We start from the raw sequence: 26274 nt of genomic DNA, 5'->3' as shown, positions 1-26274 counted from the left end.
GACGCTATGATGTGCCACGTGCCACGGCCGACCAATGGTGTAACTTGATCACTCAGTCAGTCAGTCAGTCAGTCAGTCAGTCAGTCAGTGACAGACATTCGTGTTTGTAGGGCTCTAGCGCTGTTGCGGTCCAGCCAAAAAGAAGAAATGTATGAACAGTTGAAGAGCACAAACTAAGTTATTTTTTCATATATGTCTATTATAATATAAATTACATTCATTTACACACTCATACACATATACATATACACACGTACATACTGTATATCTTCTCTGTCTCTACTTTGTAGTACAAATCCTCTACAGCAGCGGTTCCCAAACTTTTTAGGCAACGCACCCCCTTCTACATCCCAACCGGGTTGATGCATCCCCAATCCTCCACACCTTCAAAAAAAACAAAAAATACAACATAGCCTATTTATAGCCGCATTAAAGGCATCAAGTTTAATTATGCATAAATAATCAGAACACACATAACAAAATATTCAAGAGATCGCAACAATGCGCCCTCACATTCAAATGAAACTGAAACTGCAACAAAGTTTCAATAAATTGCAACAAAGTTACGCGCAAGCTTCACTTTTAAAGAGCAAAGAGGATGGGTGAGGGCGAGGACACATGCTCAGAGGCAGATAGGCCCATCATGAGAGAAGATGGGGAAAAATGCTGTCATATTTTCAGCCGCATTAAAGAAAAATTGCATCAAGTTTAAATTACAATTAACCATACATAACCTAGCGGTTATGGAAATTAGAACACCAGTAATTTGAATCAAATTGCAATAAAGTTACGCACGATCCACCATGTAAAGAACAAAGAGAATGACACATGCATAGGCTCAGAAACAGATAACATGGACAAAAAAAGGATCCCACAAAGAAAATCCCAATTTTTCCTCTCGTGCACCCCCTAGAGGCAGCTCGAGCCCCCCATGGGGTGCACGCACCACACTTTGGGAATCCCTGCTCTACAGCATCATTATCGCCCCCTAGTGGGAATGAAGGACAATAGTAGTTTTAACACATTCAGTCCTATGATAAATTTAACTGGGCTACAATAATAATAATAATATGGAGGACAAACACACCACTACTCACAACGTGTGAGATGTATCTAGGCCGACTGTATCAGACTCTAAATCAAGCAACATGAAACAAGTTAGACTGGTTTTGACGTCATACTGATGTTTCTGGACTTTGTATCTAAAGTTATGAGTATGTGACCGCACCCTCAGGTCAAACGTTCACAAACACCCAGGACTGACGAAGGACAAACAGCGTCTTCTCTCTCAGTGTTTCCTCTACAGATGAAGCTAGAAAGTCTCTTTGATTTGATCAGGATGTGAGCTCACCAGGTAAAGACCCTACCAGGGATCATTATAAATGTTTGATGAATCATATCCTACATTGTGTTGCATAACTGGGTGACTGTAGAGTAGACTGGGATGAGACGATTCTGCTAAAGTTGTTCAAAATGTGCTTTCGATGTTTGCAGATCTAAATATTCATTAGAATTCATTGTGCCATAATTTTCAACATTAATGTCTGACATTGGGGACAAAATCATTGATGAAGAATGTTTTACCTGTAGTATTTTTTAGTGGTAACTGAAATCGGCAATTAGATTGTAATCTCAACTAATTTCATTGCTGAAATATGCAGAAAGTCTCAGAACTAGTGTGACTAGCTTGGATAAGCTTGACTGAAGTGCATTTCTTCCACTGTTGATACCAAAACACTGCCACCTTGCCAACGCAAGTCTCAATGTCTCAATTGTCCCAGAGGCTTAAAAATCCTTTCTAGATGAAGCTGGTCAGTGTATTTGATGTAAAGGGCAGCTGGTCTGAGTATTACGTTCACTCTGTATATGTGACATGGTGCTGACAGGAAGAATCAGCCCTTGAAATAATATATCCTGTGATGGAAACGTTGTTGTCATGAATCAGCCCAGTGTGTTTGTGTAAAGGTGTTGGCTCTACTATGAGTCTGTCTGAGGAGAGAGAGGAGGGGCTCCCTGCCTCTAAAACCACTCTGTCTGGGGAACATGACAGCCGGACCAAAGCTAAGAGGTAAGATGAGGATCTCTAACTGTCCATGACTGTTCTCCATCTCAGAGCTCAGCAGTGAAATCATTACAGCATCATTATTCAGAGTAAAAGCTCTGTCTCTGTTGTGTTGAAGCCCAGTCCAGCAGGAGAGACCAGACTCCCCTGAACCAAGCTGTGTGTCCATGAAGAGTGACCAGTCTATGTTGGACCCTATAAAATTTAAAGATAAACATCCTTATGAAAACAAGTAAGTAATTATTATCTTAGTATGTTAGCAATACTAATAAGTAAAATTGTTCATTCATAAGAACACAGATACCTTTGCTGTGTTCATAATATTTCAGGATCCAGCAGGAGAGACCAGACTCCCCTGAACCCAGCTGTGTGTCCATGAAGAGTGACTGGTCTATGGAGCCACCTATTGCCTTCAAAGAGGGACATAAGTCTATCAATCAAAGGTAATTATTTAAAGCTGATGATTAAAACAGATGGATTTTCTGTTGTCAGATTCAGTCATCAGATATTGAATTATTCTGGTCCTTCATACTCTTTTGACTGAGTGTCCTCTTTCAAAACATTACATCCAATAATCAGAGCAGCATTTACTGTTGTGTTCATCTTGTGATCAATATTTGGCAACTTTTTTACCTTTATTGGACTATGGTGATCTGCTCTTTATGAATGCACCTGACCAGTGCCTATGGAAGTTGGATACTGTATACCACTGTGCTTTACGTTTTATTACTGGCTGTGGCAATCTCGTACACCACTGTACTCTGTATGCTGCTGCTAAGTGTCTCTGTATGTCCGCAGACTTTCGCATTGGTTGGCTTTTACATATAAATCTCTCCTTGGGCTGGTTCCTCCTTATCTGTGTAAAATACATGTGTAAAAACCAAAATCAATATGGCCTGTCCTCTCATGATATTCTACAGATGTTGGTCCTCAGAGTTAGAACAGAATTAGACAAAAAACCTTTTAAATACGCTGCCCCTTTTTCCTGGAATAATGTACAGAAGGACCTGAAATTGTCAGAGCTGATTACTATGGGGGAGTTTAAGTCAATTTTAAAGGATGGATCGAGAAAATAGTACTCTTGGTCAATATGATTGCTCCTGTTTGTGTCTATTGTTGTAACAATGTTTATGCTGCTCTCTTGGCCAGGTCACTCTTGAAAACGAGATTTTAATCTCAATTAATTTTTTAATTAATTAATTTTACCTGGTTAAATAAAGGATATATATATATATATATATATATATATATATATATATATATATATATATATATCTCATGACAGAACAACACCTTTAACGACCTGCCTGTGTGCATGTGCGTGTGCGTATGTATGTGACATTATATGACCCAATACATCATTTTTCTCCACAGAGTCAACCAGGAGAGGTCAGAGGTTTCCAGTGGTCAGTCTGCCCAGGAGCATCAAACAGAGCTGGACTCCATATTTATGGTGTGTAAATGTACAACAACACCTTTTACTTCAGCTACAAACAAACAAACTAAAAAACAACCATTCTGACCATAATAATCTCCATGCTACACTCTTTAGATCAGTGGGCTTTCAGACTCTGCAAGATGGAGTTGATTTTATGTACAGATTTTAGTATGGAAGTTTAATTCATATATTATTCTGTTCCAGCTGCTTGAGGAGAACATCGTCACCTTTTTGAAGAACGAGCTGAAAAGATTCCAGAGAGTTCTGAGTCCAAATTACCCAGAATACGTAGAGAGGCAGAGGGAGGATGAGGAGGTGGACGGTGAGGAGGAAGAGCAGAGGAGGAGCAGCAGAGAGGCTTTTCTGCAGATCACACTGCACTTCCTGAGGAGAATGAAGCAGGAGGAGCTGGCTGACTCTCTGCAGAGCAGTAAGAGGCTTTTAACAGGTTTAACATGATGGAAAGGGGAGATGGTATGAAAAGTTGCTTTTCACGTTTAGCTGCACACACAGTCAAGACATGTTCAAGATCAAGTTTATTTATATAGATGTTTATCATATTCAAGTCTCAAAGGACATTACAGAGAATGAGCCGAACTTGATGTTATAGGATGAACATCAGGAAGCAGAACAAAGCAAAAGACACACAAATTTAATATAACATCCATTTATTGATGTCGTTTGTTGTTTGTTCATTCAGAAACCCTTGCTCCTCGGTGCCAACGCGAATTCAAATCTAATCTGAAGGAGAAGTTTCAGTGTGTGTTTGAGGGGATTGCTAAAGCAGGAAACCCAACACTTCTGAATCAGATCTACACAGAGCTTTACATCACAGAGGGAGGGAGTGGAGAGGTCAGTGATGAACATGAGGTCAGACAGATTGAAACAGCATCCAGGAAACCAGTGAGACCAGAAACAGCAATCAAATGTGAAGACATCTTTAAACCCTTACCTGGAAGAGACAAACCAACCAGAACATTGATGACAAAGGGAGTGGCTGGCATTGGGAAAACAGTCTTAACACAGAAGTTCACTCTGGACTGGGCTGAAGACAAAGTCAACCAGGATATACAGTTCACATTTCCATTCACTTTCCGAGAGCTGAATATGCTGAAAGGGAAGAAGTACAGCTTGGTGAAACTTCTTCATCACTTCTTTACTGAGACCAAAGAAGCAGGAATCTGCAGGTTTGACAAGTTCCAGGTTGTGTTCATCTTTGACGGTCTGGATGAGTGTCGACTTCCTCTAGACTTCCAGAACAATGAGATCCTGACTGATGTTACAGAGTCAACCTCAGTGGATGTGCTGCTGACAAACCTCATCAAGGGGAAACTGCTTCCCTCTGCTCGCCTCTGGATAACCACACGACCTGCAGCAGCCAATCAGATCCCTCCTGGGTGTGTTGACATGGTGACAGAGGTGAGAGGCTTCACTGACCCACAGAAGGAGGAGTACTTCAGGAAGAGATTCAGAGATGAGGAGCAGGCCAGCAGAATCATCTCCCACATCAAGACTTCACGAAGCCTCCACATCATGTGCCACATTCCAGTCTTCTGCTGGATCACTGCTACAGTTCTGGAGCATGTGTTGAAAACCAGTGAGAGAGGAGACCTGCCCAAGACCCTGACTGAGATGTACATCCACTTCCTGGTGGTTCAGTCCAAACTGCAGAACGTCAAGTATCATGGGAGAGCTGAGACAGATCTACTCTGGAATACAGAGAGCAGGAAGATGATTCTCTCTCTGGGAAAACTGGCTTTTGAGCAGCTGGAGAAAGGCAACCTGATCTTCTATGAAGCCGACCTGACAGAGTGTGGCATTGATATCAGAGCAGCCTCAGTGTACTCAGGAGTGTTCACACAGATCTTTAAAGAGGAGCGTGGGCTGTACCAGGACAAGGTGTTCTGCTTTGTCCATCTGAGCATTCAGGAGTTTCTGGCTGCTGTTTATGTCTCTCTGTCATTCATCAACACTGGTGTCAATCTACTGTCAGAAACACAATCACCATCCTGGCGGTCTACACTATTAAGAGACAAGTCTAAACTAACACACCTCTACCAGAGTGCTGTGGACAAGGCCTTACAGAGTCCAAATGGCCACCTGGACTTGTTCCTCCGCTTCCTCCTGGGCCTTTCACTGGAGACCAATCAGACTCTTCTACGAGGCCTGCTGACACAGACAGGAAGTAGCTCACAGACCAATCAGAAAACAGTCCAGTACATCCAAGAGAAGATCAAGAAGAATCCATCTCCAGAGAGAAGCATCAATCTGTTCCACTGTCTGAATGAGCTGAATGACCGTTCTCTAGTGGAGGAGATCCAATGGTACCTGAGATCAGGAAGTCTCTCCACATACAGACTCTCCCCTGCTCGGTGGTCGGCTCTGGTCTTCATCTTACTGTCATCAGAAGAGAAGCTGGATGTGTTTGACCTGAAGAAATACTCTGCTTCAGAGGAGGCTCTTCTGAGGCTGCTGCCAGTGGTCAAAGCCTCCAATAAATCTTTGTAGGTTTATCAATAACTGAATATATTGATATATATGATCTACAGAAGAGAAAAAATATATTTTCAAAGTTCTTGTTTATCTTCATTGCTAATTCTCCTTCAGGCTGAGCAGCTGTGATCTGTCAGAGAGAAGCTGTGAAGCTCTGGCCTCAGTTCTCAGCTCCCAGTCCTCTAGTCTGAGAGAGCTGGACCTGAGTAACAACAACCTGCAGGATTCAGGAGTGAAGCTGCTCTCTGCTGGACTGGGGAGTCCACACTGTAGACTGGAGACTCTCAGGTAAGATTCAGTTGCATTTTGTTCAATTGATTTGACACATTTCTCCAAATTACATTTCTCAAAATAGTCTCTCTCAGGTCAGTATTCCTGAATCAGTAATGTGTGACCATGCAAGATATATATCAGGATTTCAGAGCCATTATATGTTTTTAATTTAATTGGAATTATTAATTATTATTTTATTGGAAGACATCAGAATGTCTTTTATTCTGATCCAGCTTCATATACACACTCATGAACCTGGATGATTTACAGAAAGTCATCCATGCTTCAATATCATATCATGTAGATTACTGCATGTCTCTTAATTCCTGTCTCCATCATAATTCACTGTCACATCTCCAGCTTGGTCAGAATAAAGCAGCTAGGATTTTAACTCGTGCTAAAAAGAGATAACCTCATGTTTAGCGTCTCTCCACTGGTTATCAGTTAGATATCAAATTCATATTAAGAATTCACTGAATGCATTTAAAGCACAGCTAGTTTTGGGCCCAAGTTACACTGCAGAGCTCCTCTCCCTTTGCGCCGGAGAGCAAGTTGAGATCTTCTGTTCTTTCTTCTGTTCCTTCTGTCCTGAGGGGTCTAAGCTAGCAAAAGCTAGCAGCATTCCCAACTAAGATTTTTCCTGCTTGATCAAGATTCATAAAGCAAAGCCCAGAGTTGACCAATGGTCGACCAAGTTTTTTTTTTTTTTTTCATTTTCATTCTTTGATTGAAGTGTTTATTTTTCAACATTGCACTTTGTAAAGTAAAGCTGGAATCAATCCAGTGCATGGTCAGACTCAGCATTGATATGGGTCAGACATCTGAACTCCAAATGCCTGTAATGAATCTAATGGCGGTCACATCAAACAGTCCAAAATGTTTTCACAAACCTTGTTGTACAGCAGCAGGAAGGCAGAGACTGAGTTTCTCCAAATGCTCCATTAAAGGTTAAGTGTGTAATATTTCTGCTTTACTGAAGCATAATAGGATTACTATATATCAGCAGGGGTTGACAAATATTAGTAAACACGTCACAGCGTATTTACCAATAGCAACAATAAGTGGCTTGTGTTGTGTTCCATCATTTATATTAGTGCTACTTTCTACCACTAGGTGGCCCTGTCGTAAAGTAGGTACTAGTTGAGACGCTGCGTATAGACAGATTAAAGATGGCTACTACTGAATGTACAATGCTATGCCGCTACTGAGAATATTATGTTTTGCTTTGCTGTTAGCCTGTTGAAGTAAACGGCGCTTGTTAAGAGCCTGGCGTTTTATTCATGAGCCTATACTACAGCTTGTAAGTAACAGTTCCTCCATTACTGAATATTTTTGCTAACAGCAGTAGAACAATTTCCTATGCTTTCTAATTCATTATTTTGTTATTGTGCTCAAGTCTTTGTTACGGCTAATGACAACGCACCACTTGTAGATAGAACGTAACACCAAGGTCCTTTCAAAAATCTGGCAGTTTGTTTCTGCCTTGCTTATCGGCAAAAACATACATCAGAAAATATAATTTGAGACTTCATTACTAACCAGTCGGGTGGTCTGATAAATTCAGCATCTATATAATCCTGCCAGCCAATCCAAGAGTTCGCATTTTAACACACAACCTGTTATCAGCCAGAGAACTGGTGTTACTCACATAGTTAACGTTTTTTAGGGTGACATTTTCAATCCAACTTGTCATGCAATACATCGGTTCAATCTACACACCATTTTACAATCACAATGTTATAGCAACAACGATCCCTTCCTTTGTAACAAGAGTGAAAACAAAACGTGGGCACAAAACAGACACAAAACGGTGACTCCTTACCTTCGAAATCTTCTAGAAACCCACAGACAACACGAATCATGGTAATGTCAGTATTCTATTCACGGCAGAAAAATGCTCTAACTCAGAAAAACATCGATAGAACATTGCTTGTTGATGAGCCTCAGTATGACTAGCACCACTGATGCTGATGATTGTCTTGCTCTACGGAGGGCAGAGAATGGGCCGTTCTCATTGGCTGCTTGAGGAAGGCGGAGGAGGGGCCAAGCCTTGATATGTTGTTGTCATCTCTGACATCGCTGAACTAATGCTGATCTAATTCTGGTCCAATGCAGCCAGCGATGTCAGCAGAAATTACACATAGACCCTTTAAATGGACAAAGCTGCATTTTTGACCACCAAGAGGGGCTAAAAACAAAAAAAAACTACAGTGCAATAAATTCAATAATAATAATCTCTTTTTTTTTGTTTTATTTTGTGTTGTTTTTGTTTACCTTTTTCACTGTCATGTGGTAATTTGTCTTGTTTTTTCGGCACATCCTTTAATATTTGCTGCCTCAGACTTCTGGGCCCCTTTCACACATGCAGCCTGTTCCGTAAATGCAACAGAGCCAATGTTTCACAATGTTGATTAAGACAAAATCACCTACGGTTGTGATGCAGTCATGGCAGAAAGGCACTGAATGTCGGTCCAAGCGCCCACTTGCTACTGGGCTGCGTAGCAAGTGGGGGCACACACACACACACACACACACACATACACACACACACACACACACACACATCACCTCACTCCCATCAAAAAAAAAACATTTTCAATACCTCTCTCATTGTTCTCATGTGAAACCACCTATTTTGCAAGTTTCATATCACACAGCAACTTTCACAGTCATTAGTTTGTCAATACCTAATAATTTTCAATAGCTCACTCAATTTTCAGTGGATTTCAGAAAGGACTTCTAAGATTTTGTCGCAAATTCAGTTGAGAAGTCTCAAACTGGACCAAAGCAGATCATGTGATCAACTGTTTTCATTTGTGATTTTTTCCTCGCATTAGACTGAATTATTCAAATTAACTTGAGTAGAGTACTAATGATGAAATCTATCATGTACCTGTAGCACACCTTGTGTGTGTGTGTGTGTGTGTGTGTGTGTGTATGTGTGCGTGTGTGTGTGTGTGCAGGCTGTCAGGCTGTCTGCTCACAGAGGAAGGCTGTGCTTCTCTGGCCTCAGCTCTGAGCTCCAACCCCTCCCATCTGAGAGAGCTGGACCTGAGCTACAATCATCCAGGAGCCTCAGGAGTGAAGCTGCTCTCTGCTGGACTGGAGGATCCACACTGGAGACTGGACTCTCTCAGGTATGGAGAGGCTTGCTGCCAGGCAGAGGCAGTGTCTAATAGAGGGGTTAGAGTTGGCAGCCATTTTGTCTGTCAGACTGAGAAGCTGAGGAATATTGTTTAATGTTTAAACTAAATTACTAAATTTAGTATGTTAAGGAAATGCTCCACAGATTCAGATTTTCTGTTAGAGGTAAAAACAGAAAAAGAGAACTGTCAAAGTATGTGGCTATACTGTACATACCAAAATCAAAATCTTTGATTTCACATATTCTTCATGCCTTTATTGGTAGACAAATTGGAGTTTTTTAGATACAGCCATTTCTGTATCATACTATTTTTAGTAGTTTTATTTTTTTTATATTGATAGTGATAGTTTTATTTTATCAGTTTTCACAAAAATACTAGTGTAAATGTAGGTTCCCGTGTTCAAAAAATGTTCTGCACTTACGGGCCAGATAGGCCTCACAGGTAGCCAGATAGGCCAATTTCAAAAAATTCCAACGGAATGTGTTCAGCTTAGGCAAGGCAAGGCAAGTTTATTTATATAGTACATTTCAACAACAAGGCAATTCAAAGTGCTTTACATAAAACATTAAAAGCATCGAGACAAAATGAAAAGGATAAAATTCATATAAAAGACCAAGAAAGATAAAGCTCATTAAATAGCTAAGAGAATAAAAACAAAAATAGGCTAAAATAGAATAAGACAGGTGTAAAATACAAGAATAAATGTTACAGTGCAGTGTGAGAGATGAATAGTTATTTGATTTAATAAAAGGCAGCGACAAACAGAAAAGTCTTCAGCCTTGATTTAAAAGAACTGAGAGTTGCAGCAGACCTGCAGTTTTCTGGGAGTTTGTTCCAGATATGTGGCGCATAAAGTTATTAGCTTAGCTATTACTTTAAGTGCTGCAAAGGAAATTTTAAATTTCCACCACAGACATTATAATGGTGGATACTCTGAACGATCTTTGTTCATCCCCCCCAGTGTGGACCATGGTGGAGTGCAGTGGTTGAAACCAGGTCTGAGGAAATGTAAGTGTGTATTTAGTTTTATTCATGAAAACAAAGCAGCACACATTAAGTTATTTAGATGGTGTAGTTACAGTTTCGTCTGTATGTTCTAAGCTGCTTTCAACTGTTGAACCCCCAAGAAACATTTAGCTGATGTGTGACTACAAAAACATTCTTTAGTCCATGATCTTTGTTTTACTATTTATTTCATTAGTTTGCTCCGAAGCTCAGCAGCTTCTTCTCTCCACTAAATTAAACAAGCATGATGATGTTTCTCTGCTATAATTATGAACCAAAGAGTGAGAAGCATTAATTTAACACAAATAGTTTTATGGATGAAGTATTTCCGGAATTTCTGTTACACCAACTGAATAAAAGTCAGAAAATAATAGTAATACAGAATTGTCTACATCTCTATAACAGAATATATAAAACCTAAATGTATTGTAGTTTCTGTATAAATGGCTCTTACAGATGGAAAGTTCATTTACACAGCAGTTCACATTCATTCAAATCCTTCTGTGAATGCAGAGGATGGCTGATGGCTGTGTCATCATGAAAGTGTTAAGAAATTAATTGTCAAACTGCCAATAAATCAACAAATAATAAACACAACAGGTCTATTAGGTAAAAATCTGCTGCTGTATTGAGTCTTGTTCTCTCATCAGATGCCTGTGAACTCACTCTGGACCCAAACACAGCACACAGAAACCTCTTCCTGTCTGAAGACAACAGAAAGGTGACAGCAGTGACAGAGGAGCAGCCATATCCTGATCACCCAGAGAGATTTGACTACTGGGATCAGCTGCTGTGTAGAAATGGTCTGACTGGTCGCTGTTACTGGGAGGTAGAGTGGGAAGGAGAGCTTTGTATAGGAGTGACTTACAGAGGAATCAGAAGGAGAGGAGACAGTGATGACTGCCGGCTTGGAGGGAATGAAAAGTCCTGGAGTCTGCTCTGCTATGATGATCATTACTCTGTCCGTCACAATAACAGATCAACAGCCATACCATCCCGCTCCTCTGGCTCCAAACGAGTAGCAGTGTATCTGGACTGGCCTGCTGGCTCTCTGTCCTTCTACGCAGTTTCCTCTGACACACTGATCCACATCCACACCTTCCACTCCACATTCACTGAACCACTCTACTCAGGGTTTGGATTTTGGTTTGAGTTTGGTTCCTCAGTGTCTCTGTGTCAGATAGAGGAGGGAGAGTCGCCTCCTGTGTAGGGAAACACTCACACTGCTGACCAAAGACAGCTGCTGAAATGATAGTTCAGTCTGGACAGGATCACACACACACACACACACACACACACACACACACACTTAAAGACAGCATATTAATAATGTTTTTATTGTTATATAAGTTTACTTCTCATTTCACAGTAAACAAACATGATCCATCAGTCTGTAAATAGAGTGTATTCTGTGTGTTGGGTAACTGAACTGGGTTTTAACATCACACAGGAACATGGACATTTTATTTTCAAGAAATAATCAAGAATCTGTTTTTGATGATTTGCAGGTTAAAGTATCTTCCCTTTGGACTTTTGTTTTATTTGGTATTTAATTAATCTCTCCGCTCCAAGATAAACATCTATCTTACAATCATTTCCCAGAAATAAAGTTAAATGAACATTGTTTGATTTTCTTCTTTTCAAGCAAGCATAGTTTTAAATGTAATTTGTTGACTTTAATATGTAATCATGTTTCCTTCAAATAAACAAATATAATTTATATGAAACCCTTTGGAGACTTTTTCTCACCAACTTTTACAGTTTTAAAACCTGTAAAACACAGCTGTCTATCTGTCTGTCTATCTATGTGTCTATCTTTTTTATTTTTTAAATTTTATTTAAGCAGGCAGGTCAATTAAGAACAAATTCTTATTTACAATGATGGCCTGGCATATCTGTCTGTCTGTCTGATTTAATGTGGAACCAACTGGGTCAGATTTAGTGTCAGAGATCCATATGAGCTGATTTTAAGTTTTTGATTGAACTGTAGAAGTGTCTGCACTGTTCATGAGGAGATAAGAGTGGTGAAACCTGGGATTACAATAATCATTCTTATACTTTCTCTAACTGGGATAATTTCAAATGAATTTACATCATAGTGAAACTAAACTATTCCTTATTTTACTGGAGACTCCCTGGAACACCTCAAGGACCTCTGGGGGGTCCCCGGACCCCAGCTTGAGACCTGCTGGTTGATGATTCCCCTCAGAGGTTTGTTGGTCAGGCTGCAGTACAGCAGAGCGGCCACTAGAGGTCAGAGTCTGACTGAACATGGGACTGCTGGGAGAAGTTGATCCAATCACAATGAAATTTTGCACACAACATATATTGATTTCTTAGATTATATTATCCAGAGTTTTGAAAATCCAAACTGTTTGGCTGTGGTTCACAAATGAAGCTGACCATGAAGACACATAATTCCTAAATACTTGATACGAGAGCAACCAACTTCAGATACAAATTTGGGATTGACCCCAAAGTGTCACAGACTACAGTTGGTCCAGAGCGCCACCATCAGGACAACCTTGCTACAGCAACAATTTTAAAAGTTGTTTTTTTTTCACAGAGTTTTGAAACTCAGAACTGTTCGGCCTTGACACAGGAATAAAGCTGATGATGAAGATGATCAAACATGAAGGGAGACATAATTTGCACAAACAGGCCTACATGTTCGAGCAACCAAACCTCACATTTTGCTCTGTAGCTTCACAATGAGGCCAAAAACCGGCATGTATTTTCTCCTATAACCAGTAGAGGGCAGCATTTCATTAAACACGCAGTACATTGTTTTACCCAGTGTGAGTTCGGTGGCTTCATAAAGGCCTGGATTCATGAGACAAGAGGGGTTTTGTATTTTTATGAATGTCATCGAAATTACGTCACCCCTGTTAAAACCTATTTTACACTATTTTTTTGCTTTCTTAACCTATCCGAACTCAAAATACAGGTCAGTTTAACTCATAAATGGATGGTTGTCGTGCATTTTAGATGAAACCCTTTGAAGACTTTATTTTACCCAGTTTCACACAATTTGGGAACTCTCTAAATCTATCATTATTCAACATACTGGTCGATTTTACAGACTCTTTATAGCTTTAAAACCTGTAAAACACAACTGTCTGTCAGTCTATGTGTCTGTCTGATTGAAACACAACTGGGTCAGATTTAGTGTCAGAGACCCATATGAGCGGATTTTAAGTTTGTTCTGTTTTTTCTGTAGAAGTTTCTGCACTGTTCATGGGGAGATAAGAGTGGTGAAACCTAGGATTACAATAATCATTCCTATATATTGTCTAATTGGGATCATTTCTAATTAATTTACATTATAGTGAACCTAAAATATTCCTTATTTCAGTAGGGACTCCCTGGACCCCCTCAAGGACTCCTGGGGTCCACTGGGGTACTGTTGCCCCCCTCCTGTTTTCCTCTGGTCAACAATGACATGTTTCTGAGTTTAAAAGCAGTGAAAACCTCTTAAATTTATTATTTTCTGCATGAAATTTGATGACTTCTCCTGGAGTGATCTTACAGTTAGGAACAGTGAAACATTTACCTTTTTTTAATATATATTTTTTATAAACGCTGTACACCATCAGGGTACAAAGATTGGTGGTTATTAAATCAATTAATTGAAGTATTTATAAATTTGTAGTAACTGTGAAGCATGGTAAAGAACCTGAGGCCATTTTGTCTTCATCTGTGTCTCCCTCTCCTCTCTTCCTCTCTCTCATGTACAAAAATATACATATACACAGACATACAAACACACATGAACACACATACAATATACACATGGCATCAAATGGAGTTCCCGTATTTTACTCGCTCTCATTCACACACAAATACACACAGTGAGAAAGAGAGGCTTTATAGTAGGAGGGACAGTGAGAGCTGAGGACATATATATGAAGATTGCAGGAGGGTTAAGCAATATCACTAGACTGTTACACTGTATATCAGCACGATCTAGAGTGTGATATTGCTTAATTACGGGTAATTACAGTATTTGATGCAGAAGCTTGTTTAACTTCTTAGAGAAAACAGGATTACTGTGCAGGCTGTAGCAAAGGAATTTTTTTTTTTAATAATCTAATGTCACGAAGTCACGAGTCGGTTCACCGTGTCTGTGGTGTTTTTTTTTTACAGAAGTTTTGATATAATACTGATGTTTCTGGAACTGATACTTAAGTTATGAGGATGTGAAAGCAGCCTCACATCAAATGTTCACAGACACCCAGGACTGACGAAGGAGAAAAAGCAGCGTCTTCTGTCTGTGTTTTGGATGTGAGTTCACCAGGTAAAGACCCTCAATGTTTTACTTCTGTTGGTGGTTGTTTTGTGGAGGTGGAGGTGGAGGGAGGGAGGGAGGAGGGAGGAGGGATGGGCAATATGTCAGTCTGTGCACTGCACTCATGTGCATGTGAGTGTTGATTGCACTTTATTGATCCCCTAGGGGAAATTCATTAAACTGTTGAGCAGTTTAATACATTTCTGATTAAAAAGTATCAAGTTACTTTTTAATTTTAATTTTAAGTTTCACCTCTGTTTCCACAGCAGGAGACTGTTGGATTGAGAGCAGTGCTGCTGTTTACTGGTCTGTGCATTGCAAAATGACAGACATGACATGAAGCGCATGTTAGGCTCAGCGACATTGATTTAGATCAATTTCTACATTTACCAACTTTTTATTGTAATCTCAACTCGTTTCATTGCTGAAATATGCAGGAAGTCTCAGAACTAGTCTGACAGCTTGGATAAGCTTGACTGAAGTGCATTTCTTCCACTGTTGATTCACCAAGTGAACAAAACGCTTGGCCAATACTAAAATACACTTCCTTCCTGAAGCTGGTCAGTGTATTTGATGTAAAGGGCAGCTGGTCTGAGTATTACTACACTCTGTATATGTGACATGGGGCTGACAGGAAGAATCAGCCCTTGAAATAATATATCCTGTGATGGAAACCTTGTTGTCATGAATCAGCCCAGTGTGTTTGTGTAAAGGTGTTCGCTGTACTATGAGTCTGTCTGAGGAGAGAGAGGAGGGGCTCCCTCCCTCTAAAACCACTCTGTCTGGGGAACATGACAGCCGGACCAAAGCTAAGAGGTAAGATGAGGATCTCTAACTGTCCATGACTGTTCTCCATCTCAGAGCTCAGCAGTGAAATCATTACAGCATCATTATTCAGAGTAAAAGCTCTGTCTCTGTTGTGTTGAAGCCCAGTCCAGCTGGAGAGACCAGAGTCCCCTGAACCCAGCTGTGTGTCCATGAAGAGTGACCGGTCAAGGAAACGATCTATTGACTTCAAAGATGGACACAAGTCTATAGATCAAAGGTAATTATTTAAAACTGATGATGAAAACAGATGGTTTTACTGTTGTCATATTCACAGTCAGAATTATTCCGGTCCTTCATGCTCTGTTGATTGAGTTTCCTCTTTCAAAACATCACATCCAATAATCAGAGCAGCATTTACAGTGGAGTTAAAGTGGAGATCATGTGTTGTGCATCATGTTTTCTCTAGAGTCCACCAGGAGAGGTCAGAGGTTCCCAGTGGTCAGTCTGCCCAGGAGCATCAAACAGACCTGGCCTCCATATTTATGGTGTGTAAATGTACAACAACACCTTTTACTTCAGCTACAAATGTCGAAAAGGTGAAAGACTGGCTGAAACAAAACCAAACCTGCGATCATTGGTCATTGATCATGCACTTGTGCACGCACACATGCACATGGACATGGACACATGGATAGAGGAACAGACACACATAGACAAACATACATACACGCATGCATGCACACAGACATACAAATCTACAAACATTATGCACATACACATACTGTAAATTGCCATGAAGTAGGGATACACACATACACATACACATGTGCACACATACACATACGCAACACATGTAAAATGACTGTAATTTTATGTAAATATTGTAACTTCTGTATGATCATGTCACACGTATGAGAATGTCACGACTTATTATCTGCTCAATTAACTAATGTACTTTTGGTAATGATGATATGTTATGACCATTTTTTTTTAAGTAGAAAAGCCTAACCAGGGACAGGGGTTGCAAATTAGCCTTGGCTAGAAATCCCATATGCAGCGCATCTGTATCATGTTATTGTAACCTGTTACAATGTTTGTTTTGCATTGTCCCTGACAAATAAACAAATAAATAAATAAAAAAACAAACAAACTGAAAAACAACCACTCTCACCATAATAGTCTCTATGCTACACTCTTTAGATCAGTGAGCTTTCAGTCTCTACAAGATGGTGTTTGATATTTTGTGTCCAGATCTTAGTAGTAAGTTTAATTCGTATATTATTCTGTTCCAGCTGCTTGAGGAGAACATCGTCACCTTGGTGAAGAATGAGCTGAAAAAGTTCCAGAGGGTTCTGAGTCTAGATTACCCAGAATGCTTAGAGAGGCAGAGAGAGGATGAGGAAGTGGACGGTGATAAGGAAGAGCAGAGGAGGAGCAGAGAGGCTTTTCTGCAGATCACACTGATCTTCCTGAGGAGAATGAAGCAGGAGGAGCTGGCTGACTCTCTGCAGAGCAGTAAGAGGCTTTTAACAGGTTTAACATGATGGAGAGGGGAGATGGTGTGAAAATGGAAATGTTTGTATTTCTAACCTCTGCTGTAAATACAGAAATTTCTACAACTATGTCTCTTTAGTTTCACATTGGAAGGTAAATGAGCACAATCCCCATGGATAATCTGTTTAAATTATTGATTTGTTAATGTGGGTGTGAAATACTGAACAGAGTGGTTTACATTAAAAACAACAACACACCAAATGTTGCCTTTCACATTTAGCTGCACACACAGGAACAGTTTTTCCACTCATCCGAAATGAGATAAATGGATACCACACAGTTGTTAAATGGACACATTTACCAGGAAATATTTACATTTCTCATATATATATATATATATAATATAACATCAATTTATTGATGTTATTTGTTGTTTGTTCATTCAGAAACTCTTGCTCCTCTGTGCCAACATGAACTCAAATCTAACCTGAAGGAGAAGATTCAGTGTGTGTTTGAGGGGATTGCTAAAGCAGGAAACCCAACACTTCTGAATCAGATCTACACAGAGCTTTACATCACAGAGGGAGGGAGTGGAGAGGTCAATGATGAACATGAGGTCAGACAGATTGAAACAGCATCCAGGAAACCAGCGAGACCAGAAACAACAATCAAATGTGAAGACATCTTTAAACCCTTACCTGGAAGAGATAAACCAACCAGAACATTGATGACAAAGGGAGTGGCTGGCATTGGGAAAACAGTCTTAACACAGAAGTTCACTCTGGACTGGGCTGAAGACAAAGCCAACCAGGATATACAGTTCACATTTCCATTCACGTTCCGAGAGCTGAATCTGCTGAAAGGGAAAAAGTACAGCTTGGTAAAACTTCTTCATCACTTCTTTACTGAGACCAAAGAAGCAGGAATCTGCAGGTTTGACAAGTTCCAGGTTGTGTTCATCTTTGACGGTCTGGATGAGTGTCGACTTCCTCTAGACTTCCAGAACAACGAGATCCTGACTGATGTTACAGTGTCAACCTCAGTGGATGTGCTGCTGACAAACCTCATCAAGGGGAAACTGCTTCCCTCTGCTCGCCTCTGGATAACCACACGACCTGCAGCAGCCAATCAGATCCCTCCTGAGTGTGTTGACATGGTGACAGAGGTGAGAGGCTTCACTGACCCACAGAAGGAGGAGTACTTCAGGAAGAGATTCAGAGATGAGGAGCAGGCCAGCAGAATCATCTCCCACATCAAGACTTCACGAAGCCTCCACATCATGTGTCACATCCCAGTCTTCTGCTGGGTCACTGCTACAGTTCTGGACCATGTGTTGAAAACCAGTGAGAGAGAAGACCTGCCCAAGACCCTGACTGAGATGTACATCCACTTCCTGGTGGTTCAGACCATCCAGGGGAATGTGAAGTATCATGAAAGAGCTGAGACAGAACCACTCTGGACTACAGACAGCAGGAAGATGATTCTCTCTCTGGGAAAACTGGCTTTTGAGCAGCTGGAGAAAGGCAACCTGATCTTCTATGAAGCCGACCTGACAGAGTGTGGCATTGATATCAGAGCAGCCTCAGTGTACTCAGGAGTGTTCACACAGATCTTTAAAGAGGAGCATGGGCTGTACCAGGACCAGGTCTTCTGCTTTGTCCATCTGAGCATTCAGGAGTTTCTGGCTGCTGTTTATGTCTCTCTGTCATTCATCAACACTGGTGTCAATCTACTGTCAGAACCACAGTCACCATCCTGGTGGTCTACACTATTAAGAGGCAAATTTAAACTAAAATACTTCTACCAGAGTGCTGTGGACAAGGCCTTACAGAGTCCAAACGGACACCTGGACTTGTTCCTCCGCTTCCTCCTGGGCCTTTCACTGGAGACCAATCAGACTCCCCTACGAGGCCTGCTGACACAGACAGGAAGTAGGCCTTGTAGGAATCAGGACACAGTCCAGTACATCAAGGACAAGATCAGGGAGAATCCCTCTCCAGAGAGAAGCATCAATCTGTTCCACTGTCTGAATGAGCTGAATGACCGTTCTCTAGTGAAGGAGATCCAACAGTACCTGAGATCAGGAAGTCTCTCCACAGCCAGACTCTCCCCTGATCAGTGGTCGGCTCTGGTCTTCATCTTACTGTCATCAGAAGAGAAGCTGGATGTGTTTGACCTGAAGAAATACTCTGCTTCAGAGGAGGCTCTTCTGAGGCTGCTGCCAGTGGTCAAAGCCTCCAATAAATCATTGTAGGTTCATAGATCATTGGATATATTAAATTTATAATGTTATCTTTTCTACACATGAGAAAAAAAACATATATTTTACAAGTTCTTTGCCTTCATCACTAATTATCTTTCAGGCTGAGTGGCTGTAATCTGTCAGAGAGAAGCTGTGAAGCTCTGGCCTCAGTTCTCAGCTCCCAGTCCTCTAGTCTGAGAGAGCTGGACCTGAGTAACAACGACCTGCAGGATTCAAGAGTGAAGCTACTCTCTGCTGGACTGGGGAGTCCACACTGTAGACTGGAGACTCTCAGGTCAGGATTCCTCAACCTGTTCAACACATGACCAGTTAAATCCTGCTTTTGATTTTTCTGCTCATGTGATTCTTAAACCAGTTGTGATACCAACATTTAGCGCTACTTTCTAAGCTCTGTGAACTGTTTCTCCTGATTAAATTTCATTATTTCCTCTCCTTGTTGCCTCTGTTGTTGAGACCTAAAATAACAGAAAGGACTTTTAAGATTTTGTCACAAATCCAGTCAAGAACTCTCAAACTGGACCAAATGAAAACACAAAGCAGATCATGTGATCGAGTATTTGTATTTGGGCTGGTCACAGTTTTTGCTAGCATTCGACTGCATTGTGTGTGTGTGTGTGTGTGTGTGTGTGTATGTGTGTGTGTGTGTGTGTGTGTGTGTGTGTGGGTGTGTGTGCAGGCTGTCAGGCTGTCTGCTCACAGAGGAAGGCTGTGCTTCTCTGGCCTCAGCTTTGAGCTCCAACCCCTCCCATCTGAGAGAGCTGGACCTGAGCTACAATCATCCAGGAACCTCAGGAGTGAGGCTGCTCTCTGCTGGACTGGAGGATCCACACTGGAGACTGGACTCTCTCAGGTATGGAGAGGCTTGCTGCCAGGCAGAGGCAGTGTCTAATAGAGGGGTTTGCGTTGGCAGCGATTTTCTCAGTCAGACTGAGAAGCTGAGGAATATTGATGACATCGTCTGGATAATCATTCTTAGTGAAAGTTATTTACTGCCCATGTTTCCATCATCAAAGAGAATCTGCTGGTCTGACTTTGTTTCTCCCCCCAGTGTGGACCATGGTGGAGTGCAGAGGTTGAAACCAGGTCTGAGGAAGTGTAAGTGTGTATTTGGTTTTATTCATGAAAACAAAGCAGCACACATTCAGTCATTTAGATGGTGTAGTTGCAGTTTCTTCTGTATTTTCTAAGCTGCTTTCAACTGTTGAACCCCCAAGAAACATATAGCTGATGTGTGACTACAAAGACATTCATACTCCATGATCTTAGTTTAACTATTTATTTAATTTGGTAATAATAAAACCCAATGAAGCACTGCAAAAAAAAAACTTTTTTGCTCTCACGTTCAACAGCTTCTTCTCTCCACTAAATTAAAGAAGCAAGATGACGTGTCTCTGCTATAATTATGAACCAGTGATTGAGGAGCATTAATTTAAGGCAATTAAGATTATGCAGGAAGCATTTTATGAATGTAGGTTACACCACCTGAATAAAAGTTAGAAAATAATAGTAATTCAGAATTGTCTACATCTCAATAATGAAATATATAGTCTAAATCCAAATTAGTTTCCATATAAATGGCTTACAGATGGAAAGTTCATTTACACAGCAGTATGTGATGTCCATTCATTCAAATTCTTCTCTGAATGAAGAGGATGGCTGACACAATGTGTCATCATGAAAGTGTTAGGAAATTAATTGCCAGGCAAAATAAATCAGCCAATAATAAACACAACAGGTCTATTAGATAAAAGCAATATCTGCTGCTGTATTAAGTCTTGTTCTCTCCATCAGATGCCTGTGAACTCACACTGGACCCAAACACAGCACACAGAAACCTCTTCCTGTCTGAAGACAACAGGAAGTTGACACTGGTGAGAGAGGAGCAGCCATATCCTGATCACCCAGAGAGATTTGACTACTGGAAACAGCTGCTGTGTAGAAATGGTCTGACTGGTCGCTGTTACTGGGAGGTTGACTGGAAAGGAGATCTTTGTATAGGAGTGACTTACAGAGGAATCAGTAGGAGAGCAAGGGATGCTGACAGCAGGCTTGGAGGGAATGAAAAGTCCTGGAGTCTGTACTGCTATGATGATGGTTACACTGTCTGTCATAATAACAGAGAAACAGACATACTTTCCCTCTCCTCCTCTGCCTCTAACAGAGTAGCAGTGTATCTGGACTGGCCTGCTGGCTCTCTGTCCTTCTACACAGTTTCCTCTGACACACTGATCCACATCCACACCTTCCACTCCACATTCACTGAACCACTCTATCCTGGATTTATGTTCTGGTTTGGGTCTGGTTCCTCAGTGTCTCTGTGTCAGATCTAGGAGGGAGAGTCGCCTCCTGTGTAGAGAAACACTCACACTGCTGACCAAAGACAGCTGCTGAAATGATAGTTCAGTCTGTACAGGATCACACACACACACACACACACACACACACACACACACACACACACACACACACACATACTTACACTTAAAGACAGGATATTAATAATGTTTGTATTGTTATATAAGTTTACTTCTCATTTCACAGTAAACAAACATGATCCATCAGTCTGTAAATAGAGTGTATTCTGTGTGTTGGGTAACTGAACTGGGTTTTAACATCACACATGTACAGGAACATGGACATCTTATTTTCTTTAACAAGAAATAATCAAGAATCTGTTTTTGATGATTTGCAGGTTAAATTATCTTCCCTTTGGACTTTTGTTTTATTTGGTATTTAATTAATCTCTCCACTCCAAGATAAACATCTATCTTGATTTTTACAATCATTTCCCAGAAATAGTTAAATGAACATTGTTTGATTTTCTTTTTTTCAAGCAAGCATAGTTTTAAATGTAATTTGTTGACTTTAATATGTAATTATGTTTCCTTCAAATAAATATTTTATATGAAACCCTTTGTAGACCTTACCAACTTTTACAGTTTTAAAACCTGTAAAACACAGCTGCCTATCTGTCTGTCTATGTATCTATCTTTTTTAATTTATTTTATTTTATTTAAGCAGGCAGGTCAATTAAGAACAAATTCTTATTGATAATGAGGGCCTGGCATATCTGTCTGTCTGTCTGATTTAATGTGGAACCAACTGGGTCAGATTTAGTGTCAGAGACCCATTTGGGCGGATTTTAAGTTTTTGATTGAACTGTAGAAGTGTCTGCACTGTTCATGAGGAGATAAGAGTGGTGAAACCTGGGATTACAATAATCATTCTTATACTTTCTCTAACTGGGATAATTTCAAATGAATTTACATCATAGTGAAACTAAACTATTCCTTATTTTACTGGAGACTCCCTGGAACACCTCAAGGACCTCTGGGGGATCCCCGGACCCCAGCTTGAGACCTGCTGGTTGATGATTCCCCTCAGAGGTTTGTTGGTCAGGCTGCAGTACAGCAGAGCGGCCACTAGAGGTCAGAGTCTGACTGAACATGGGACTGCTGGGAGAAGTTGATCCAATCTCAGTGAAATTTTGCACACAAAACATATATTGATTTCTTAGATTATATTATCCAGAGTTTTGAAAATCCAAACCGTTTGGCCGTGGTTCACAAATGAAGCTGACCATGAAGACACATAATTCCTAAATACTTGATACTAGAGCAACCAACCTTCAGATACAAATTTGGGATTGACCCCAAAGTGACACAGACTGCAGTTGGTCCAGAGCGCCACCATCAGGACAACCTTGCAACAATTTTAAAATACTTCTTTTTTTTTCACCAAGTTTTGAAACTCAGAACTGTTCGGCCTTGACAGAATTAAAGCTGATGACGAAGATGATCAAACATGAAGGGAGACATAATTTGCACAAAGGCCTACATGTTCGAGCAACCAAACCTCACATTTTGCTCTGTAGCTTCACAATGAGGCCAAAAACCGGCATGTATTTTCTCCTATAACCAGTAGAGGGCAGCATTTCATTAAACACGCAGTACATTGTTTTACCCAGTGTGAGTTCGGTGGCTTCATAAAGGCCTGGATTCATGAGACAAGAGGGGTTTTGTATTTTTATGAATGTCATCGAAATTACATGTCACCCCTGTTAAAACCTATTTTACACTATTTTTTTCACTTTCTTAACCTATCCTAACTCAAAATACAGGTCAGTTTAACTCATAAATGGATGGTTGTCGTGCATTTTAGATGAAACCCTTTGAAGACCTTATTTTACCCAGTTTCACACAATTTGGGAACTCTCTAAATCTATCATTATTCAACATACTGGTCGATTTTACAGACTCTTTATAGCTTTAAAACCTGTAAAACACAACTGTCTGTCAGTCTATGTGTTAATTAATTTACATTATAGTGAACCTAAAATATTCCTTATTTCAGTAGGGACTCCCTGGACCCCCTCAAGGACTCCTGGGGTCCCCTGGGGTACTGTTGCCCCCCGCCTGTTTTCCTCTGGTCAACAATGACCCATTTCTGAGTTTAAAAGCAGTGAAAACCTCCTAAATTTATTATTTTCTGCATGAAATTTGATGACTTCTCCTGGACTGATCTTACAGTTAGAAAAAGTGAAACATTTACCTTTTTTTAATATATATTTTTTATAAACGCTGTACACCATCAGGGTACAAAGATTGGTGGTTATTAAATCAATTAATTGAAGTATTTAAATTTGTAGTAACTGTGAAGCATGGTAAAGAACCTGAGGCCATTTTGTCTTCATCTGTGTCTCCCTCTCTTCTCTTCCTCTCTCTCGCGTACAAAAAATATACATATACACAGACATACAAACACACATGAACACACATACAATATACACATGGCATCAAATGGAGTTCCAGTATTTTACTCTCTCTCATTCACACACAAATACACACAGGAGCGACAGTGAGAGCCGAGGACATATATATAAAGATTGCAGAAGGATTAAGCAATATCACTAGATTGTTACACTGTATATCAGCACAATCTAGAGTGTGATATTGCTTAATTACGTATTTGATGCAGAAGCTTGTTTAACTTCTTAGAGAAAACAGGATTACTGTGCAGGCTGTAGCAAAGGAATGCTTTTTTTTAATAATCTAATGTCCCGTGGAAGTCATGAGTCGGTTCACCATGTCTGCGGTGATTTTCTTTACAGAAGTTTTGATGTAATACTGGAACTGATACTTAAGTTATGAAGATGTGAAAGCAGCCTCACATCAAATGTTCACAGACACCCAGGACTGATGAAGGAAAAACTGGCCAGCATTGACTGCAAACCTTTTTTTCCCCCCTTGCCTCTCAGGGTTTCTGTACTCAATTGTCCCAGAGGTTTAAAAATCCTTTCTAGATGAACCTGGTCAATGTATTTGATGTAAAGGGCAGCTGGTCTGAGTATTACGTTCACTCTGTATATGTGACGTGGGGCTGACAGGAAGAATCAGCCCTTGAAATAATATTTCCTGTGATGGAAACCTTGTTGTCATGAATCAGCCCAGTGTGTTTGTGTAAAGGTGTTCGCTGTACTATGAGTCTGTCTGAGGAGAGAGAGGAGGGGCTCCCTCCCTCTAAAACCACTCTGTCTGGGGAACATGACAGCCGGACCAAAGCTAAGAGGTAAGATGAGGATCTTTTACTGTCCATGACTGTTCTCCATCTCAGAGCTCAGCAGTGAAATCATTACAGCATCATTATTCAGAGTAAAAGCTCTGTCTCTGTTGTGTTGAAGCCCAGTCCAGCAGGAGAGACCAGACTCCCCTGAACCCAGCTGTGTGTCCATGAAGAGTGACCGGTCTATGTATCGACCTATACATTTTGAAGATAAACATTGTTCAGAAAATATGTAAGTCATTATTATCTAAGTATGTTAGCATTACTAAGAAAATAAAATTGTCTTCTTCATAAGGACACAGATAACCTTCACTATGTTCATAATGTTTCTATCAGGATCCAGCAGGAGAGACCAGACTCCCCTGAACCCAGCTGTGTCTCCATGAAGAGTGACTGGTCAAATAAACGGCCTATTGACTTCAAAGATGGACACAAGTCTATTGATCAAAGGTAATTATTTAAAACTGATGATGAAAACAGATGGTTTTACTATTGTCAGATTCACAGTCAGAATTATTCCGGTCCTTCATGCTCTGTTGATTGAGTTTCCTCTTTCAAAACATCACATCCAATAATCAGAGCAGCATTTACAGTGGAGTTAAAGTGGAGATCATGTGTTGTGCATCATGTTTTCTCTAGAGTCCACCAGGAGAGGTCAGAGGTTCCCAGTGGTCAGTCTGCCCAGGAGCATCAAACAGACCTGGCCTCCATATTTATGGTGTGTAAATGTACAACAACACCTTTTACTTCAGCTACAAATGTCGAAAAGGTGAAAGACTGGCTGAAACAAAACCAAACCTGCGATCATTGATCATTGATCATGCACTTGTGCACGCACACATGCACATGGACATGGACACATGGATAGAGGAACAGACACACATAGACAAACATACATACACGCATGCATGCACACGGACATACAAATCTACAAACATTATGCACATACACATACTGTAAATTGCCATGAAGTAGGGATACACATATACACATACACATGTGCACACATACACATACGCAACACATGTAAAATGACTGTAATTTTATGTAAATATTGTAACTTCTGTATGATCATGTCACACGTATGAGAATGTCACGACTTATTATCTGCTCAATTAACTAATGTACTTTTGGTAATGATGATATGTTATGACCATTTTTTTTTAAGTATAAAAGCCTAACCAGGGACAGGGGTTGCAAATTAGCCTTGGCTAGAAATCCCATATGCAGCGCATATGTATCTTGTTATTGTAACCTGTTACAATGTTTGTTTTGCATTGTCCCTGACAAATAAACAAATAAATAAATAAAAAAACAAACAAACTGAAAAACAACCACTCTCACCATAATAGTCTCTATGCTACACTCTTTAGATCAGTGAGCTTTCAGTCTCTACAAGATGGTGTTTGATATTTTGTGTCCAGATCTTAGTAGTAAGTTTAATTCGTATATTATTCTGTTCCAGCTGCTTGAGGAGAACAT

The 26274-nt window shown here is 40.3% G+C and overlaps 1 protein-coding gene and 1 long non-coding RNA gene across 6 annotated transcripts; both read left to right on the top strand.

Annotated features, from left to right (window-relative positions):
* The first annotated feature begins 1246 nt into the window (after positions 1-1246).
* LOC139657256 (NLR family CARD domain-containing protein 3-like) lies at positions 1247-22067 on the top strand. Of its 5 annotated transcripts, XM_071535028.1 has the most exons (11): positions 1247-1354; positions 1966-2068; positions 2181-2294; positions 2392-2505; positions 3437-3515; positions 3705-3930; positions 4201-6004; positions 6108-6281; positions 9230-9403; positions 10374-10420; positions 11068-12056. In XM_071535028.1, exons 2-11 carry the CDS (start codon positions 1980-1982, stop codon positions 11625-11627), a joined length of 3381 nt encoding a protein of 1126 aa, XP_071391129.1. In that variant the 5' UTR covers positions 1247-1354; positions 1966-1979; the 3' UTR covers positions 11628-12056. The 5 variants fall into 5 exon arrangements, with proteins under 5 accessions (XP_071391129.1, XP_071391131.1, XP_071391130.1 ...); XM_071535029.1 differs by lacking the exons at positions 1247-1354; positions 1966-2068; positions 2181-2294; ... (6 more) ...; positions 10374-10420; positions 11068-12056 and adding exons at positions 14665-14714; positions 15419-15521; positions 15634-15750; ... (5 more) ...; positions 20279-20325; positions 21022-22067; XM_071535030.1 differs by lacking the exons at positions 9230-9403; positions 10374-10420; positions 11068-12056 and adding an exon at positions 19331-19657.
* A 2632-nt stretch (positions 22068-24699) lies between these two features.
* LOC139657253 (uncharacterized) lies at positions 24700-24980 on the top strand. The gene is made up of 2 exons (XR_011696173.1): positions 24700-24798; positions 24911-24980. It is a non-coding gene; the product is annotated as an uncharacterized lncRNA (long non-coding RNA).
* The last annotated feature ends 1294 nt before the right edge of the window (positions 24981-26274 follow it).

Source organism: Centroberyx affinis, unplaced genomic scaffold (assembly GCF_046629955.1).
Source record: "Centroberyx affinis isolate AG114_WGS23_722 - 3 ecotype Tasmania unplaced genomic scaffold, CSIRO-AGI_Caff_v1 ptg002648l_1, whole genome shotgun sequence".
NCBI lineage: Eukaryota > Metazoa > Chordata > Actinopteri > Beryciformes > Berycidae > Centroberyx > Centroberyx affinis.
This window is presented reverse-complemented; position numbering and strand designations above follow the sequence as displayed.